Source organism: Glycine max, chromosome 18 (assembly GCF_000004515.6).
Source record: "Glycine max cultivar Williams 82 chromosome 18, Glycine_max_v4.0, whole genome shotgun sequence".
Lineage (NCBI taxonomy): Eukaryota > Viridiplantae > Streptophyta > Magnoliopsida > Fabales > Fabaceae > Glycine > Glycine max.
In genome coordinates, this window is record NC_038254.2 from 12,016,614 (window position 1) to 12,035,362 (window position 18,749).

An 18,749-nucleotide genomic window follows, 5' to 3' on the forward strand; every position below is an offset into this window, starting at 1 on the left:
TAAGCGAATTTGCAGAATGAAACATTGAACCACCAGCCACATCTTTTTCTATGTACAATTCTAGAACTAACATTTCTTGTTGTTGTTTAAAACTTTCCAGCATCGTTTCAACGTCTTCGTCATCGCAGATTTGCAAGGCAATATATTTTCCCAACACTAAAAATCTACAACTGATAGCAGAAATAATTTCATTATTTTGTAACTTTATCTTGTCTCCAATTTTTTTCTTCAAAGCACTGAAACTAATTCCACATTTAATCTGAATCGCTTTTTTACTGCCTTCAAATATTACACCATCATTATCTTCATATACCCTTCCATTGAAATACAACACTGTTATAACCGAATTCATCGTGTACCTACAAAAAAATATTTTAATTAATTAATCATAATAAATTCAAAATAGTCAAATATAATCACAAAAAGTCTTTTTAACACAATTTTACATTAAATCATTATTCTATAAAAAATTATTAACTTTAAATATTTTTCATGGTAAAAACTTAAAAAAATAAACGATTCCTATGTACTAATTTTAAAGTCCAAATAAACCATAAATAAAGTTAGTATTATTTACAAATAATTCAATCTCATAATAATAACTTCAACTTACGTACTACAAATAAATATAATGGAAAAAAATTATTTTAAATACCGTTCAAGTTAAATGCTCATAAAATAAATTTACTATAACTTTATATTAAAATAAATTTCCACACGAAAAATACTTATTTCGAATAATTATGATGTTACAATTTTTTTTACTTTCAGACACTTTTCACAATACACGCTCGATCAATTTTTAACACTAACAAAGTATTAATACCAACCTAATCTAATTAAAAATATACTCAAATTTTCATATTTACCAAAGAAGCATATACACGCTCGGGACTCAAATATTTTCTTTAGATAAATATAATCAAAAAAAATTTCTATTTTACACACACAAAGAAGCATATCAAATATAAGACTAATTTAATTAAAAAATTATTAAAAACAAAACATTCAAAATGCTCTAAAAAATTACTTAACAAATATTTTATAATACAAATTATTTAACTCAAAATTACTAACCTGATTCAGAAATTTATGCCTCAACAAATAAATTTCAAACCTTATACGCATAACTTTAAATTTCAAGAAAAGCTAACAATTTTTGAAAACTGAAATGTAACTTTCAAAGCACAGCACCAACACTAACAATTTGCAGTTTTGAATAAACAGCGAACTCGCTTTGGGAAAAAACACCACCAGTGAGTTTTCAACACACAACTAAAATGCAGTTTTGAACACACAGCATGACTGAGGTTTTTTTTCGAGTATATAGGCACTGAATCGCCATTTGGAATGACTATTTTCTTGGCCTTAAATCGCCAATGGCAGTTGCAACTTGCCATGAATTCGCCAATGGCAATTGCAACTTGCCTTTTGGCCTGAAAAAGCTTACAGCACCTCTGCCATCTGCCACCTGCAAAAAGTCTGGAAAAGCTGGCCTACGAATGGAACTCGCCAGTTTGACTGGCGGTTCCCACCTTCAACGTATATCGCCAGTCTTACTGGCGATTTGCTCCTGTGCATGTGCATATCGCCCTTGTCAATGGTGATTCCAGTCAGCAGCAGCAAACCCGCCAGTCCCACTGGCGGTTTGCTTGCACCATGCATGGGGTTACGTCCAAAAGTGCCCCCTTGGGTAAATAGTTTTAAAACTACCCCATCTGGAGAAATAATTTTTAAAACTACCCCAAATAGGGAAATTTGCCACGTAATTCTAGCAGTTATATTAGATGGCTAAAAAATTGAACATTAGTTAATCTTTACATATATAGCTTCCTTTATATAAAAGGGTAGTGGAAATTGGGAATTCAGTAGAAACAAACAAGTGCAGAGGAAACAGCAGATCCAACAAGATATTGGATTGATTTTATTCGAGTTGCTTTGCTGATATCAGTGGATTATGACAAAAACAAAATTGAAACTAAAAGGAAAAGTAAAAAAGAAAAAGAAGAAAGAAGGATTATCAACTTTTTAGAATATATTTAGTTAGATAAAAAGTAAGAAAAATTAAAATGTAACTGTGATAAATAATTTTTATATCATTTTAGTATAATGTAGGTAGGCAAGAAAATGAGTAAATGGGTCATTTTAACAATTTTTCTCTCTTATTTTCTTACCTAAGGAAAGAAATTTTTCCCGAACCCCGTATGTTTTCTTTTTCCGTTCCATTTTTCCTTTTCAGTCAAACAGGGCCTTTTTTTTTTTCAATAATTTTCATTTCAACCAAACAAAGCCTAATTTCATTCAATCTGATACTCCTTTGCAAAGAGTCATAGAGATATAATGTGCATCGTTTATACACATTACCCAGAATAATTCATTAATAGAAACTTAAATAGGGTAAAAACAATATAAACACTATAAACATATATGAACGGAAAACAAAAGTAATGTACGGTGTAAATATCTACAGAAGCCCTTCATATAATTGCTACTTTTCTACAAAGTGTTCTATCATGTATGTCATATTTATGATGGTTTGTACCTATGTGCTTTTCTAGTACAATAAAGACCAAAATCCAAGCAAAATCTAACTCTCATTCTTGTTAGAGATAATTCTTGTCCAACATTGCTAATGGCCATAAAATGAGGCAAAATTGTAAAAATCTAGCTGATGTGGCAGCTGCAGCAGCAGAGGCAGAGGGGTTCTTGGGCACAGGTACTGAACCAAAAACATTTGCACCACTTGTGTTTGTTGTGTTCAAGACTGATGAACTAATACTGCAATTTTCAGCACCACATATTATGAGATTTGTCACGCACATATTGTGACAAGAAAAAAGAGAAAGATATGGTTAAAGATGGTCACCTAGTGGATGCATATTGACATGCCCCGGTACCTGCAATGCAACACATTGATAAACTAATAAAAGTTTCTAATCAACCGAGCTTTTTTCACACGTAAGAATACAGCTCAATAATAATTCAAGCATTCTGTTCAATTAAATGACATTAGACCTCTTTATAATCAACCAGGTTTTTTTATATTACTTTAATACTACTTATAATGATCATAAATTAATGTATTAGACGACATTTAAAGTCAAGGGTCTTTATTAAAAGTATCCGCATTAGTTATTTTACACAATGTTTTGAAAAACAAATTGTGATAAATAGGATTGCCTTTGATATCGACAAGATATAGGAGGCTTTTGAGATACGTTCTCTAATAAAGTAGAAAAAGAAAAAAGCTTGACTTCTGGCATCACCCAGTGGCACTTTTTTAGTTCCTATGTATCCCCCCAAGGCATTTTCAAAGTCTATTCAGAGACGCAGTAAAATATTTCCTTAAAAAAGATGCAGTAAAAGCTTATTTTATTTTTCTCCTGTCTGTGTAGAATGGAACCCAAGAATCCATCACAGGGATAGTTCTGATCTCCAATCAAAGGCACTGAGTTTTTACTTTGGTTTCCAGCTGAGTAGTACCCCTACTACTAGTGCTAGTTTTCTTGGTTTGTTGCACATTTTGATTTGTGTCTCTTATTCTTAAATTAAAAATAGTCACCTAGCCTAAACATTTAACGTGCTTTTTAAGGGCCTACCTAGTTATTATTAAAATGTCACTTTAATTTCACTTTATTTCTTATTTATTAAGATCCATCTCTTCAGGAAATGGTAAAATTATCATTTTGTTGTGCCCCATTTTCTATGCTTTGAAAATAAGAAACAAATATATGTACAGTAAATTCTTACACCATTAGTACAAACTAATCAAAATCATGACAGGTATAATTTTAAAAAAATAATTATAAAAATTAATAAACTTATCCTACACCATAAAGTTATGATTATGTATGTGTTTGTTTAGAGAATTGAACTCACAATTTTACATTTTACTTCAATTCAAAATTTTAATCCATTTCACTTTATTTTCATTTCTTTCCAATCTACCAAATGCACCAAAACACTTTACACAGGTATTGCATAAACTATTTACTCATGAGAAAAACAGTATTTTCATAATTATTTGACAAATAGAAAATAAAAACAAAAAATATTTCATCAAATCAAACCAAACAAGTCTTAATCTAATAGTCTTCTAAGGAGTAAGGTCATAACAGTAGAAGCCTTACTTGGGTTAGTGCTAGTGATGACAGCAGCTCCACCAAAATTGCAGCTATTAAGAACGGGATTCTTCTGATAATACTTATTGAAGGCATAAGAAGCATGGTCTCTGACAGAGTTTGGGAAGTAGCAGCTTCCACCAGGTTGAATTGCAGAACAATCAGTGCCACCATATCCACAAGCATAGTCCAATGCCACTTGTAAGGCTCTCTGTGATGCAGTTGGGCTTGCAGTGCACCAGCTTGCACCTGAAGAGGACACTGGAGAGTTATTTGGCATGGTAGGAGTTGTGATTGGGAGTGTGGAGGCTGGTGAGACTGTATCTGGGTTGGAATTTGGATTCAGGATTGGATTTGTTGAAGTGATGGGAACTAAATTGGGAATTGTGGTGATTGGTGTGGTGATATCCCTTTGAGTGGTAGACTTTGAGGCTGTAAATTTTAGTTGTTTTTCTTCATTATGCCTTAGTACATTCATATGTACTGGTGCTTCCTTCTGTGTCCTACTTGAACCTGTATTTGAAATAACAATTTAGAAGTAAGGTTATCTATTATTATTGTTATATTATGTTATGTCTATAAGTATGTGCATCTCCAATAGTGTACCCTCTCTTTGGTTCTTAACTCATTTTGATGAGTTTTATTGTCAGATGATATTTAAGAATTTCAGTAACTTTTTATTCTAACGGTGAAATAATTTAAAAATTTAAAATATGTCACAAGCATCATCCCACATTTTTATACTTTATCCTAGAAAAATGGTATTTTAATATTAAGATCCGGTTCTTCTATATAAGAACCGTTCTTATACCCAACTCAACCTACTCTGATGATAGCAGAGTTGCTCTTAAAAGAGAGATGGATTTTAAATCAAATTTTAGAAATATTTTAGAGGGGTAAAAGTGTAAGATGGATTAAAATTGTTCCTATAGCATTCAACTTGGCATGAAATCAAAATTGTCATTCTATTCAAAATTTTGCATAATTGCATTAAAAACTCATTATTATGCCCTTCACCCTTATTATTTTAAAAGCCCACATGTTAAGACAGTGAATCTTGAAAAGCCACTAGAGACAAGTAGGGTATCTTTTGCATTGAGACATGGGTCAAAAGAAGTTGGGCCCTTGCATCTTTTCAGGAAACGGTGGAACTGGAGAAAGATTGAATACAACATGTGAAACTGTAGTTCTTATATAGCTTAAATTACGGTATGGAATACAACTCTATATGATATGATTGAAAGAATTGGTTGAAGTTCAGCTAAACAAGCCATATGAAATAACCAACCGAACTACAATAAGGACACGGCATTTTAAACTATCATTGCTACTACTACTTTAATAAAAATTAATGGATAGAATGAAGTGCTCAATTGGTACACTATAGTGCAACATAATGAACATGGGGGAGGGACAAATAAATTTGGAAAAGATCATTGCACTCAACTGGTCCAACATGTATATCTATTCAAGTTGAACAACAACAAAAGGGAGAGAAAAAAAAAGAGAAGAGAACAAAGCAATTGAGATGCCAAACTCAGGTGCAGGAAATGCATTCTGCTGTTACAGAATTCAAAAACATATCCTGGTGGTCCAAAGAATCTATGACTAAAAGAGAAAAGCAGAGAATAATATGACAAAAACAGAGAGAGAATACAAAAGGAAGCAATTCTACAAACAGAAGCAAAATGAGAAACATAGAGTGAGCATTGAGAAACAGTATCTGAAACCAGTATATATCCATAGCAGAATAGAATTCAATAAGCCAAATGAACAAAGGGAAAGAAGAAGAACACAGACCAAAGCAAGAAAAAAGTAAATTACCTGAACAAAGGAAATGACCAAGTACAAGAAGTAGCACATAGTAATTTAGACTTCTTTCCATCTTCAGTCTTATTTTTCTTATGCTTTTGGAGCTTCCTCTTTCTCACTTCTTCAATGTGGTTCCCAAATAGCACTTGTTCTTCCCTTGAAACAACTAGAGAGAAATGAAGATATCATAAACTAGAGGTGGTGAGTGGTCTTTGGGGGGAAAAAGGTGTTTTGTAGGCTGGTCATGTGAATAAAAATATATGCATATTTATATACTATGTGAAGTGTGAGAGACAAAGAAAGAGAGGGTTAGAGAAAGGAGACAATGGTGTGTAGGAGGGTGCAAGCAAGAGAGGGAGGGGAAAAGGTGGGGCAGAGGGTTGAAAACAAAGTAATAAAGGAGACAATGGTGTGTAGGAGGGTGCAAGCAAGAGAGGAATGGAATTGTTTGGAATTTAGGCTCAGTGTGTGGGATGGTTAGTGATCATTGTAATGATGGTGCTGATGTGTGAGTTGCCTTTCTCTATTCTATGCTTCTCTTTTTACTGTTTTATAGGACTTATTGTTATTGTTAGTGTTATTATTATTATTCTTTTCCTTTGCTTTCTTCTTTTCTTTTTCTTTCCCTTTATTGTTGGCAGAATATAAAACTTACTCCAATATGTTAGTTAATAACTTGGCACTCTGCTTGATTATTAACCAATGCAATAATATGATGTATAAATCAAATATATCATTGTGTATGTCTTTAATTATGCAAGGATTTAAACTGCAAGTGGCGTTTTTGCAATTAAACATCTATTAGTACAATACGTGTGTTCATTCTATCATTGTTTTGTCCCTTCAAAGTTACATTTATAAATAAGCTCTCTGTTTGATCTTTATAGTTGAGATGGTTCTAATTTTAATTAAAGTCATTGCTTTCATTTTATTATTTGGTTTTGCCACCTTTTTAAAAAGATTTAAATACTTTTTAGTCCTTATAATTTATTTAATATTTTTTTTTTCATTCTTGCAAAAAAATTATTTTCAATTCTTACATATTATTTTTTTTCTTAAAGAATTTTAGATAATCCTTTAAACAGTAAAAAAATATTATCCAAGATATGAATGAAAAATAAAAAAATAATTTTATATAACTAAAAAAATAATAATATTACAAGGATAAATAACAAAAAAACATTAAATTATAAGGGGAAAAGTACTTAAATCTTTTCAAAATTTTGACTTTAATGATTCCATATTTGTAGTAACTATAAGCATGCAGACATGCAGTGCAGCCTTACTCGTGTAATATGTCACAATTTATCCCTCAGATGAGTCTAATCTCTTTGAACTTTTGCTTTTGGTGAATCAAAACTCTTTGAACTGACCCAAGTGTAATAGTCACTAGTTCCCTTGCTTAACTTAGTTATGAACAGCATAGAATCAATCTACACCACGCAAACTTACATAAAGGGATCATGTCACACCTAGAAAAATGTGCCAAAATTAATGTAGATAAGATTATAAAACTCGAGAGTTTATATAAATTCATGAGAATTTTATAAACTCGACTTATGCACTCGACTCGTAAACTAGTAAAAGTTCACTTCATATAAAAATAATAACAAAATATCTATAAATAACATATCAATTAAACATTTCAACAATATCACAAAGTATAATAATAAATCATAAATTTCACAATACTTAATTAATCAGGAACAACACATGTAGGTATGTTAAACATTAAATAGACAGAAAACAATCTAAAATAATTTTTATTTTAGTCTAATTTTTTTAACTTACTAATTTGTTGAGCAGGTGATAAACTCGAAAGTCTATCGAATTTACTTAGAGTTTATCGAGTCTACTCAAAATTTATTAAAAATAGAATTTATACATGAATCAACTTAACTTGAGAGTTTCATAACTATGGATATAAATATTGCTTCACTTAATTACATTAACCATAATTTTGAATTGTAATATGATACTATGTGTATATAATCAAATCAATATTGAATTCAATCAATAAGTTTTTTATTTGAATAATACCAAACTTAATTTCTTAAAATAAAATGCGTGAGTCTTAAACTTTAGAGAGGTAAAATACATAATTAAAAAACGAAATTTCACTAAAGTTTCTGATTCAGATTTTCCACCATAAATTAATCAATTTTATATAGTAATTTAATAACTACAATAATTAAGAATGTGTAATCATTATGGTCCTCTAATAATTGTACTTTTCCCCCAACTTTACTAACATTAATATATTTTATATGGAGCAAAGTTCAAGAAGTGCCTTTATTGAGAACTAGGAGGAGCCCATGATTATATTATCCCCTTAGGCGTGTCTTTCAAATTCAATTGGACTAAAGTGCAGATTAGGAAAAGATCTTTGGATGGTCACCTTTGGGGTAAACTTTCACTAACTAAAATCAATTCAATTTCTATCCATACACAGATGGTGAGATGATGGTCCAATCAGGAGAAGCTAAAAAGTTTTCAAAGTAAAATTAATGGCAATAAAAAGCTAAACACATGGAAGTTCTATTGCCTCCTTGGCTTGGCTATTATATGTGTAGGACTATCATTAGTCTCTTTTTCTTTCACTTCTCTGCTGCCCAGCTACGGAGCTACGATTATTGAAGTTAATACTATGGTCTCTCTAGTTTAGATTGTGTATGATTTTAGTTTTTTGTTTTGTTTCTTTTAATTAATTATAAGTTCCTCTATGTTTAAAATTAAGAGAATTTAGTCTTTTTTGTCGATTTTCTTTTATGTAAAATTCTCAAATTATTACTTTTTATAAAATATTTGGAAGTTTGTGAAAGATTTGAGATATGGAATAATTTTCAAATTTTAGAAATAAGAAATTTTATAAAAACTTGATAAAATTGAAAGATTTTATAAAATGTACGATTAGGATTTAGGATTTGAAAGGGAGAAATTTTGAGATTTTTTTTTTTACTTTGAAAGATATTTCATAGTTTGGTTGGTAAATTTTGAGTTAAAGACATTTAATTCAATTTGCAAAATACTTGACGAAAATAGTGAGAATTTAAATTTTATGTAAAAGAAAATTAATTAGAGACCAAATTTGCTTAATTTTCAAAATAGTGGGATTTGATTAGCCTGAAAAAATAAAACTTGGGATTAAGACAAGTATGTATCCAATACTCTTATAACTAAAGTTAATAGAGCGAAATTTTTTACATTTTATAATTTTTAAAAGTCCTGCTAAGCAATGCTCTTATATTACTCGTAAAGGAATTAGGAATAATATGCTTTTATTTATTGATATTCACATTAGAAATACATTAAAAAAAACATACTATAAGTACATTAATGATACCTTTGAATGATTTTTTTTTTATTTTGAGTTTCTTAAAGAATATCCTTATAACATTAATTAGCATTTATTCTTTTTAATTTAAATAGTTTTTTTCTTTACTTTTACCTTTATTTGAGATTTTCTTTAAAAATATATAAGTCAAAATTAATATGTTTATTCACACTTTAATTTTTCCTCATTTAAATTTGCTTCCTTCATATAATGTATGAAATACCAAAAAATAATTAAATATAAATACATTTATTTAATAGAATTTTATTAAGTACCTCATACTAACGATTGATTAGAGACAAAATTGATCTTTTTTAATCAGTAAAAAAATTGATGAGTTAGTGAAAGATGACTCAAAGGTAAACCATACAAAGATCTTCACTAATTAATCTGCACTTTAAACCAATTGAATTTGAAAGACACCCTTCTTTTGATAAAGCAACAATTACCAATAGTCTAGCTAAAATTAGACTTCCCGGACTGATGAAAGTACTTTCGGGACTCTGGTTTGAGGATATACTAGATTGACGTCAATGTCTATCCTATTCAAATTCCCCTTTTCTTGTTCTCTCTTTGGATCCATTTGAACAAATTCAGTTTATTGCCTTTGGCAAAGTGTACAGTTGTCAGCACCAAATACCTCCTTTCGGCTACATAGAAGGTTAAGTAGGTGCATTACGACAAGAAATTAAATAGAATCCCAAAATAATGATTAGCTTTTAGAATGGGGTTAAGCAATAACATCCCCACCATAAAATTATTGGTTTAATTTTGCGTTACCCCAATGCCTAACTTAACCTCATGTTAATTGCCTCCCTCAACAGATATCTCATGTCATAATTGCTCCGATTCACGCCTTCTCATCATCAAAGGGGGGTCCCCATTCCCATGAAACCTACATAAAACTACACATTAGCCTTATGCTTGCAACTTGAGAATAACAATTTTGTTGGGTTGAAAAAGTATATTCCTCTTGCCCTTACCCAGTGAGATGTTACAGCAAAATAAGATACCTTAAGAAAACGAAGCCCCCAGTTGTTCAACAAAATCAACTCAGTCGGGACTACAAAGACAGGTTCTCAAAAAGTATGTACAATTGAATTAACGCTCAAGCATCTGAATGAAAATAACACCATAATTCACCTAAACCTACTAAAATAATTCACCTAAACCTACTAAAATAATCCCTTATACAAAAAAGGGAACAAAAAACAAGCAGGGTGTATAGTACTAGTTGTTGTGCTGCCAAAATTGATGCATCTGCTTGGATGACAAATCTTGAAAATCACCTGGTTGCTGAAGTTCTTCCAAAACCCGAGTCTGAGAATGATAAAGGTCAGAATATCCAGGAGTAACATACTGTGACTGGGTTCTCTCTGGGATAATCAAAGATCTTGGCTCGGCTCCAAAATCCCAATGAGAAAAGCTACCATGCTGGTCAGAAGAACGACAATAAAAACAATTAACCCAAGTTATGAAATATTAGAAGACTTTACTAGTGTAGAATATGTCAAGGGTAATGGTCACACTTTGGAAATAACTCATCCATCAGATGTTAAGAAAAGTTGGATACCATCCTTTTTCTATTTTCGTAGAATAGGTTCAGAGAGGAAGCATATGCAGATCAACAGCAGCTAACTTTACATGTCATTTTCTCATAATACACAAACGTACTATAGTCAATAGCATTATAGCATTATCATCTATTGTTAAAGTATACTGCACTTATCACCAAATTAACAGCTTTATATAGAAAAGATAGTTCTTTCTTGGAAAAAAAAATACAACTTCACTGTTGAATAGAGCTTACGTTACATCCATCATTATACTGAGAAGGTAAAATCTCATTGAAGTTACTTGAAGGCATCATATGACCAGGAGATGGATTAGACAGAAAGCTTCCAGAACTATAAATGGAAGAGCCAAGATTTCCAAAGCCAAATGCATCTCTAGCTGTGGCAGGAGGGAATCCATTTATAAGGAATTCATTTCTATTTTGCAGAAGATTGTACTTCATGTCTGCCGGAGATTGATTGTATACAGTATAGCCTGAAAATGGTAACTGAGAATTGATGGTTGTATTGTATGGCCTATTCTGGGGCAGGGAAAGATACCCTTTTGTGTCAGGCAATTGATGAAAGTGTGTTGAGGAATGCACTGTAGGATCCCGGGGAAGTGCAGATCTCATAGGTAGAGGAAAGGCACCTGGCTCCATGACCTGCATGGTTCAACAACTGTCAAGAATATCAATGACTAACTATTAGGTCCAATTATCAATATAACATAGTTGAGGGCATTGATTTGGTTCCCTTAAACCTCAAGTAAACGACACTAATGCACTTCCCTTCAATGTTAACTTTTAGCATTTCATATCTATCTACATTAAGACAATACGAGTTATACATGGTTATAAGATTGAAACAATGATCATAGGGTGTTTATTGAACCAGTTATTTAACCATCATAATGAACTTGTTACCAGGTTTAAGCTTAAATAACTAAACAACTTCACATTAATATAGCTCAATTTCTGCTTGCATTAAAAGCCTGTGCTCCACTAGAGAAGCTGCTTCCCACTAACTCGTGATCAGGCTAAGCCAGTGCAGATACCACTTTGCTGGTAGAGGACCACAAGAAAGAACTACTCAACTTAATGTATAGGTGTATCCAGGAAACCCAACATGCATTTCACCTCATCCATTTATTATTGATAAAGGGTATGTGAGGATCAAGACAATAATACAGTAACCGGATTGATAAGAAATATTGAAATGAAAACTTTGCAGATCATTAGCTCCTAAGTAGCCAAGTACCCAACAGAAACCAAGACTTGCACCATTTCTTTCCAGTTATTTTTCTACCAACAATTTTCTAGTAATATAAACATCATTAGTTGACTATTCCTACCAAAGAATTAATGAGCAACAGGGTACAGAATACAGAAGACTAGATACCTTGGACATAGAGATGGCAGAATTGCTTATGGATGAAACTGCATTACCGTGTCTTTCAGGTTGTGATTGTGACATGAGTAATGCCAACACATCACCAGGTATTAAATTTGAGTCAGCATACTGCGTCAAGGTAAATAAAAGCAAATCTCAGAATTGTATACTATATAGCACTTGAAAGTTTAAAAGAAAGCATGAAGAGGTAATTAGCTATTAAAGAACTGAATTATAGGTCATGGGCATAGATCTATTTCAAGTAGGAAGCCCATCAATATCAATAAGAAAACCAAGCTAAAGAACTTAAGTTTGCAAGGCTATAGTGTCACCAATTCTCTTGGAAAATTAAAATGGTTTCCACTCTGCAACCCCTTTGATTTTTCTGGATAACCAATGAAATATCCACTGGTTGTTCTTGCATCCGATTTTCTTTCTTGCAAATTATAAATCCTTATTTTTGTTTGGCAACCCCAAACATGTAGGTGTCTTATACTAGGTGCCCTATTTGTCCACAGTTCAAAGGTGTCTTTGGAACTGCCTTACTAGGAACCCTATTCAACAAATACATGACAGTTTTCAAGGCATACATCCACAAAGATATGGGTAAAGTCAAATTGATTAACATACTCCTAATCATATCCATTAAAGTTCAATTACGTCTTTCTGATACACCATTTTGTTGTGGTGTACTGGGCATTGTGTATTGCGCACAAATGCCACGTTTCTGAAGAAGCTTAGCAAATGGACCTGGGTGTTGCCCAGTTTCATATCTTCCGTAATACTCACCACCTCTATCATATCTAATAATTTTCACATTTCTGTCTAATTATCTTTTTACTTCATTCTAGTAAATTTCTAAGGCATTCATTGCCCGAGAAATCTTAAGCAGTAAGTAGACATAACCATAACGTGAATAATCATCAATAATGGTGATAAATTATCCTTCCTTTCCGAAAGAACTAACATCAAAAGGTCCACAAATATCAATATGCACAATTTCAAGAAGCTAAGTACTTCTTGTAGCTCATTTCTTTGTATGTTTTGCTTGTTTTCCCTTAATACAACCCTCACAAATATTTAGATCCGTAAAATCTAGATAAGGAAGAATTTCATTCTTTATTAATCTTTTCATCCTTTCTCTAAAAATGTGACCTAAACGTTTATGCCACAAGAAAACAGATCGTTCATTCACTAAACTACGTTTAGTGCCAACATTATGATGCAGAGTTAAAACAATTTCAGCATACAAACTGTCTATTTTTAATTTATATAAACCATCACAAGAATACCCGTACCAATGAGATGATTATGCTTAAATAAATTGAAACATCCATTACCAAAATTAAAAGAGTATCCAGTAACATCAAGTTTAGATAATGAAACTAAATTCCTAGATAAACTAGGAACATAAGGAGTTTCCAATAAATCTAAATGACATCTAGTATCGAGTTTTAAACAATAAGTCTCAACTGTTTCCACTGGAGTTTTCACTCCACTCCCCATGAAAATGAACTTGTCATTTGGGCATATGGTTTGGATTGTAAGGAATCTCTGCATAATGTTAAAAACATGAGTCATACATCCAGAATTAATCCATCATGTATCATGGGAAACTTCAGTTAAGTTTGATTCAAAACATACATGAGCATTAAGCTCACTTTTCTTTTCGAACCAAGACTTGCACTTTAGGTAATCCTTCTGGAAATGTCCTGATTTCCTACAAAATTGACAATTATTTCCCTTTTATGCCTTCCTCTGGATTTGCAAAGAGTGTTGATTTTTAATTACCCTCTACCTTTATCATGCTTCTTAAAAGCAGTAGAAGGTCATTAACCAGCAAGAAAACCCCTGTTTTGTAGAGATTCAATTTATTTCTGGCAACTAACACATATTCTGGTATGTGGTTCCTAGTCCTTCCATGTTGTTAGTTTGCAAATTAAGCTTATCTTTTTTATATATATTTCTTGTTGTTGCTGCTGTTTCTAAATGCAATATGATGTCAGGACTCAGGACCTTTAGATGATTGATGGCTGTTGTGACCTAGGTTCTTAGGCCAATTGTCGGTGACTAGCTATAATGGTTTTTGTAGAAGCAAAGAGGCTAATTTTATATTGCAAATGTGTTACCTAGGCTACATTTTTTTGCGTAATTTTAAGAAGGTTTCTTGGCTTAGCAGTTGATTTTAGTTAAGATTAGGCAATTGCTTGTATTTGGTGTAATTTTGTAAGGCACATTATATTTTTAAGGGGGTTTCCTAACAGATATGCATAGAGATTCCTGTTACATTCTCTCTGTTATTTTATTTTCCTTTTTATTCGTTATGGAGAGCCCCTAATAGGTTTTGTTATGTTTAGAATTTCCCCTATAACAAATATGCACCTTAATTTTGTGTACATCAACTTAGCTTGTGCTCTCCCTTAAGGTTCTGCCCTTTTAGTTTAGCTTTGCTGCCATTTCCCATGTCATAGTTCCACAATAGTTCTATCTGACTAGGACAAGACGAGATATAAAATTAAAATGATATTTAATTTCAGCAAGACTTAACTAGAGCTAGATGTTGTATTGTATCCTACAAGATGATAAAACTGGATCAAGACAAGAGGAAAATAGAGAAAATAGTAAATAGTTGAAGAAAAGTGATAGAAATGTGTGGTACAACACTGGTAATAGATCCAGGAATGAATTGCAATTTAAAAAAATTTATGAGAGTAGTAAAATTCCAATAAATTAACAATTTTTAATAAAATTCATTGTCTTTTTTTTTAAAGAAAAGAAACAAGACAATGACAAAATTCATCAAGTATCATGCCTCTTTATTCTTTTCAGAAGAAATAATTCTTATTTTATGTTCTATGATGCATGTTTTTCTTTTGTATTTTGCTGGCTTAAAAGGAAGTACAAAAATGGTGTTCTTTTGTTCATTTATTCACTCATATTATTTGCCTTTGCACAACTTTTTTAAGTAGATTGAAGAATAAAATATGTTATGCAAGTAGTCACAAACAATAGAAATAATTATGTATTGACCAATAAATTTCAATCTTTGTTAAATTTGTACTAATCATCATGATACCAACAACAACCAATTTCTTATTTCCTTAATACATTAGTGTATTTTTTTCTTTCCAGGAAAGTAATGGAAGATATTAGTTTTTCACCAAAAGGAATTTACCCTATTTCTTCATCAATTAATGAGTTTCCTTCTCCTTCACCTTCACCAATTGATCAAACTTGTTCACCTATTTATGTTGATCTTGCACCTTCTCCTTCACCTATTAATGTTGATCATACTCCTTCACCTCATGAAGATGAAGTTAATAATGTGGAGGCGCAAGGAGGAATATGTAGGCTGAAAAGTAAGATTTGGCAACATTTCAAAAAAATTAAAGTCAATGGTTTGGACAAGGATGAATGCAAGTATTGTAAGAAACTTCTTGGTGGAAAATAAAAAAATAGAACCAAGCATTTGTGGCAGCATAATGAGATTTGTGTTCAGTACAAGATTTTTATGAGAGGGATGAAGGGCCAAACATTTCTTACACCTAAGGTCGTGCAAGGAAAACAAGAGTTAGGTGCAGGAACTTATGATGCATAACGTGCAAGGGAAGAGCTAGCAAAAGCAATTGTTATGCATGAGTATCCACTAGCAATTGTGGATCACCTTGGCTTTAGGAGATACTCTGCTGCACTCCAACCTGTGTTTCAGGTTCGCTAGCAAAACCCTTTTTTTCAAGTATGCAAATAATACATATAGATACATTTATTGATTTATAACTATTAATAAATGTAATTATTTCCTTTGATGAATGCATTTTTTATTTTTAAATTATCCTTTAATATATATAACTGGTATATTATAAAATAAAATATAGTGATATTTTTCAGGTTCCTACTAGAAACACAATTAAGAAGGAGATAATGAAAATCTATGAGAATGAACGAGCAACAACTTTGAAGTTGTTGGATAGTCTTGATGGAAGAGTGGCCATTACATCAGACATGTGGACTTCAACAAGTCAGAAGAGGGGGTATATGGCTATTACAGCTCATTACGTTGATGGTTGTTGGAACTTACAAAGTCAGATTTTGAGGTAATAAAACGATTTGAACTTTTTATATTATTAGGCCTTTTATTTTATAAAATGATTGAATATGATTATATTATATCTCTTTTTTTGGTTGTTTTTATATTATATCTCTATTTTTATGTTAGGTTCATTTATGTTCCTGCTCCTCATACAAGTGATAGACTTTGGAATGTATTGACTGACTGTTTGATGAATTGGAATATTGACACAAAACTGTCCACTATCACCCTAGATAATTGTACCACAAATGATACTATGATTGATAAAATTAAGGATAAATTGCACTTAGGTAGTTTGCTTAGGGATGGGCCTTTACTTCACAGGCGTTGTTGTGCTCACATCCTTAATTTGATAGTAAAAGATGGATTGGAAGTGGTGAAAGAAGGTGTAGAAAATATTTGGGATAGTGTGGCATATTGGACAGCAACACCCAAGAGGAAGGAAAAATTTGAGGAAACGGCTAAACAATTAAGAATCTCTTACACTAAGAATTTGGCATTAGACTGCCCAACTAGATGGAACCCAACTTACAAAATGCTTGAAATTGCCATAGGATATGAGGATGTATTTTTTCGATTAAAGCAACGAGAGTCTCAATATACTTGTTTGCCAAGTACTTTACAGTGGCAATTTGCAAAGGATATTTGTGGGAGATTGAAGTTGTTCAATACTATCACTGAATTATTTTCTTCTACTAAACATTCAACTGCTAATTTGTATTTTCCAAATATATGTGAGATTAAGTTGGCAATCAAACAATGGATTACCTCTCCTAACCCAATGGTTCAACAAATGGCAAAAAATATGATGATCAAATTTGATAAATATTGGGGTGTGATTCATAATGTGATGGGAGTTGCCACTGTTTTAGATCCTAGGTACAAGATGGAGTTGCTTGAGTATTATTATGAAAAATTGTATGAGCATGACTCTTTTACTCAAGTGAGGGGCATTCAACAATTGTGTTATGACTTAGTTTCTGATTACCAAATGAAAATGAACAAAGACTCTTTTGGTAGTAATGTTGGTGATGTTATTGGTAGTGAAGTTGTTGGTGATGCATTATTTGAGTATGATAGATTTATTATAGGAAAAAAGGGCTAGAAGTTCTTATGTTAAATTAGAGTTAGACCACTATTTAGAAGAAGATGTTTTACCAAGAGCTGTTGACTTTGATATTTTGATGTGGTGGAAGTTTAATGGTGTCAAGTATCCAACACTTCAAGCAATTGCTAAGGATATATTATCTATTCCGGTATCTACCGTAGCTTTAGAATCCACATTTAGCACTGGTGGTCAAGTATTAAGCCCACATTGTAGTAGACTTCAATGGACTACTTTGGAGGCTTTAATGTGCGCTAGAAGTTGGTTGTGGAGTGCTGAAAATACGGGTAAAGTTTTATTCATATATGTTGTTAAATTGATATTTGTGTTTATTCAAGAACTAATACTTGTAAATGTATTTTTATAGGTTCTACGAGCTATAAAGTTGTTGCTGAATGTGCTACTGTAATGAATGAAATGGTTTCAGATGATGAAGGTAAATAATGTTCTAAACTTCATTTTTTGTTATTATATAATATAAGCTTTTGTTCTAATTTTTATTTCTTTTATGCAGATGAAATGATGGGTGCTACTGGTGTCACTAATTTGGAGGAATGATTAACATTTATTTGTTGCACAATTTAAGATGTTTCTTTTTTATTATGTAATTTGAAAGAATGAAACATGTTTAAGTTGCTAAACATAATCATATGCTAAACATAGTGAAACATGTTGAAGGACAACCAACATAGTATATTAGTATCTCTTTTTTTGCTAAATAGAATCATATGCTACTTATTGTTGGAACAACATATATTTAGATGGTAATGTATTTTTTGGGGGGATATAAATATGCATGTCCTTAATTTCTCATGCAATACCCAAATTTTATGATATTAATGGAATGGATTGATTTGTTTTAGTAATTTTTTAAATTATGATAATGATCCCATATTTTGAATTTGGCTTTGTTATTGTTTTTTTGGTACGAAACTGCTTTTTAGCCTCATTTTTTTCATTTTTTTCAATAAGTTACAATATTGTTTCTCTTTTTTTAAAAAATTTTAATCAATTCTAGCGGGGTGGGGCGGGGAAATCCGACCCCCAACGAGGACAGGGGTGGGTATGTATTTTTTAATCTCGGCGGGGATCGGGGGCAGGGTCGGGGATTGGTCACAAAAGTCAGGGGTGGGGGTGGGAAATGCAATATTCGTTCCCGTTTCAGCCCATTGCCATGCCTATTGAGAGGGCTCTTGCCATGGAACCAGGTTAGCACCCCAAGATCTACCGAATGAAGCTTTGGTCCACCAATGAGGTTCGCGCCAAGTCCAAGTTCTGGTATTGTTTTGTTCCTTTTTAACAGTTTTATTTCTGAGATGTTTGATGTAATGTTTTGCACCGT

General features: G+C 32.0%; 3 protein-coding genes across 3 annotated transcripts; 1 reads left to right on the top strand and 2 right to left on the bottom strand.

Annotated features, from left to right (window-relative positions):
• Positions 1–2,251: 2,251 nt before the first annotated feature.
• LOC100803264 (glucan endo-1,3-beta-glucosidase 12) lies at positions 2,252–6,490 on the bottom strand. The gene is made up of 4 exons (XM_006602185.3): positions 5,946–6,490; positions 4,131–4,634; positions 2,867–2,897; positions 2,252–2,778 (listed from the first exon to the last, which is right to left on the bottom strand). Exons 1-4 carry the CDS (start codon positions 6,004–6,006, stop codon positions 2,604–2,606), a joined length of 771 nt encoding a protein of 256 aa, XP_006602248.1. The 5' UTR covers positions 6,007–6,490; the 3' UTR covers positions 2,252–2,603.
• A 3,408-nt stretch (positions 6,491–9,898) lies between these two features.
• On the bottom strand, positions 9,899–12,651 carry LOC102662723 (uncharacterized). Its single transcript, XM_026126802.2, has 4 exons — positions 12,545–12,651; positions 12,222–12,341; positions 11,078–11,485; positions 9,899–10,701 (listed from the first exon to the last, which is right to left on the bottom strand). The coding sequence occupies exons 2-4, from the start codon at positions 12,294–12,296 to the stop codon at positions 10,498–10,500; spliced, it is 687 nt and encodes a 228-aa protein (XP_025982587.1). The 5' UTR covers positions 12,297–12,341; positions 12,545–12,651; the 3' UTR covers positions 9,899–10,497.
• A 3,192-nt stretch (positions 12,652–15,843) lies between these two features.
• On the top strand, positions 15,844–17,965 carry LOC121173925 (zinc finger BED domain-containing protein RICESLEEPER 2-like). Its single transcript, XM_041011770.1, has 6 exons — positions 15,844–15,921; positions 16,101–16,306; positions 16,429–17,353; positions 17,499–17,694; positions 17,775–17,843; positions 17,922–17,965. Exons 1-6 carry the CDS (start codon positions 15,844–15,846, stop codon positions 17,963–17,965), a joined length of 1,518 nt encoding a protein of 505 aa, XP_040867704.1.
• Positions 17,966–18,749: the final 784 nt, after the last annotated feature.

Coding starts and splice junctions, on each gene's coding strand:
- LOC100803264 (XM_006602185.3), bottom strand. CDS start 6,006: ATGGAAAGAAGTCTAAATTACTATGTGCTACTTCTTGTACTTGGTCAT. Junction 4,635..5,945: donor TGGTCATTTCCTTTGTTCAG/GTAATTTACTTT, acceptor TTTCAAATACAG/GTTCAAGTAGGACACAGAAG. Junction 2,898..4,130: donor CATCACTAGCACTAACCCAA/GTAAGGCTTCTA, acceptor GTTGCATTGCAG/GTACCGGGGCATGTCAATAT.
- LOC102662723 (XM_026126802.2), bottom strand. CDS start 12,296: ATGTCACAATCACAACCTGAAAGACACGGTAATGCAGTTTCATCCATA. Junction 11,486..12,221: donor CTGCCATCTCTATGTCCAAG/GTATCTAGTCTT, acceptor TGAACCATGCAG/GTCATGGAGCCAGGTGCCTT. Junction 10,702..11,077: donor AGTATAATGATGGATGTAAC/GTAAGCTCTATT, acceptor TCTTCTGACCAG/CATGGTAGCTTTTCTCATTG.
- LOC121173925 (XM_041011770.1), top strand. CDS start 15,844: ATGCATGAGTATCCACTAGCAATTGTGGATCACCTTGGCTTTAGGAGA. Junction 15,922..16,100: donor CACTCCAACCTGTGTTTCAG/GTTCGCTAGCAA, acceptor GATATTTTTCAG/GTTCCTACTAGAAACACAAT. Junction 17,844..17,921: donor AATGGTTTCAGATGATGAAG/GTAAATAATGTT, acceptor TCTTTTATGCAG/ATGAAATGATGGGTGCTACT.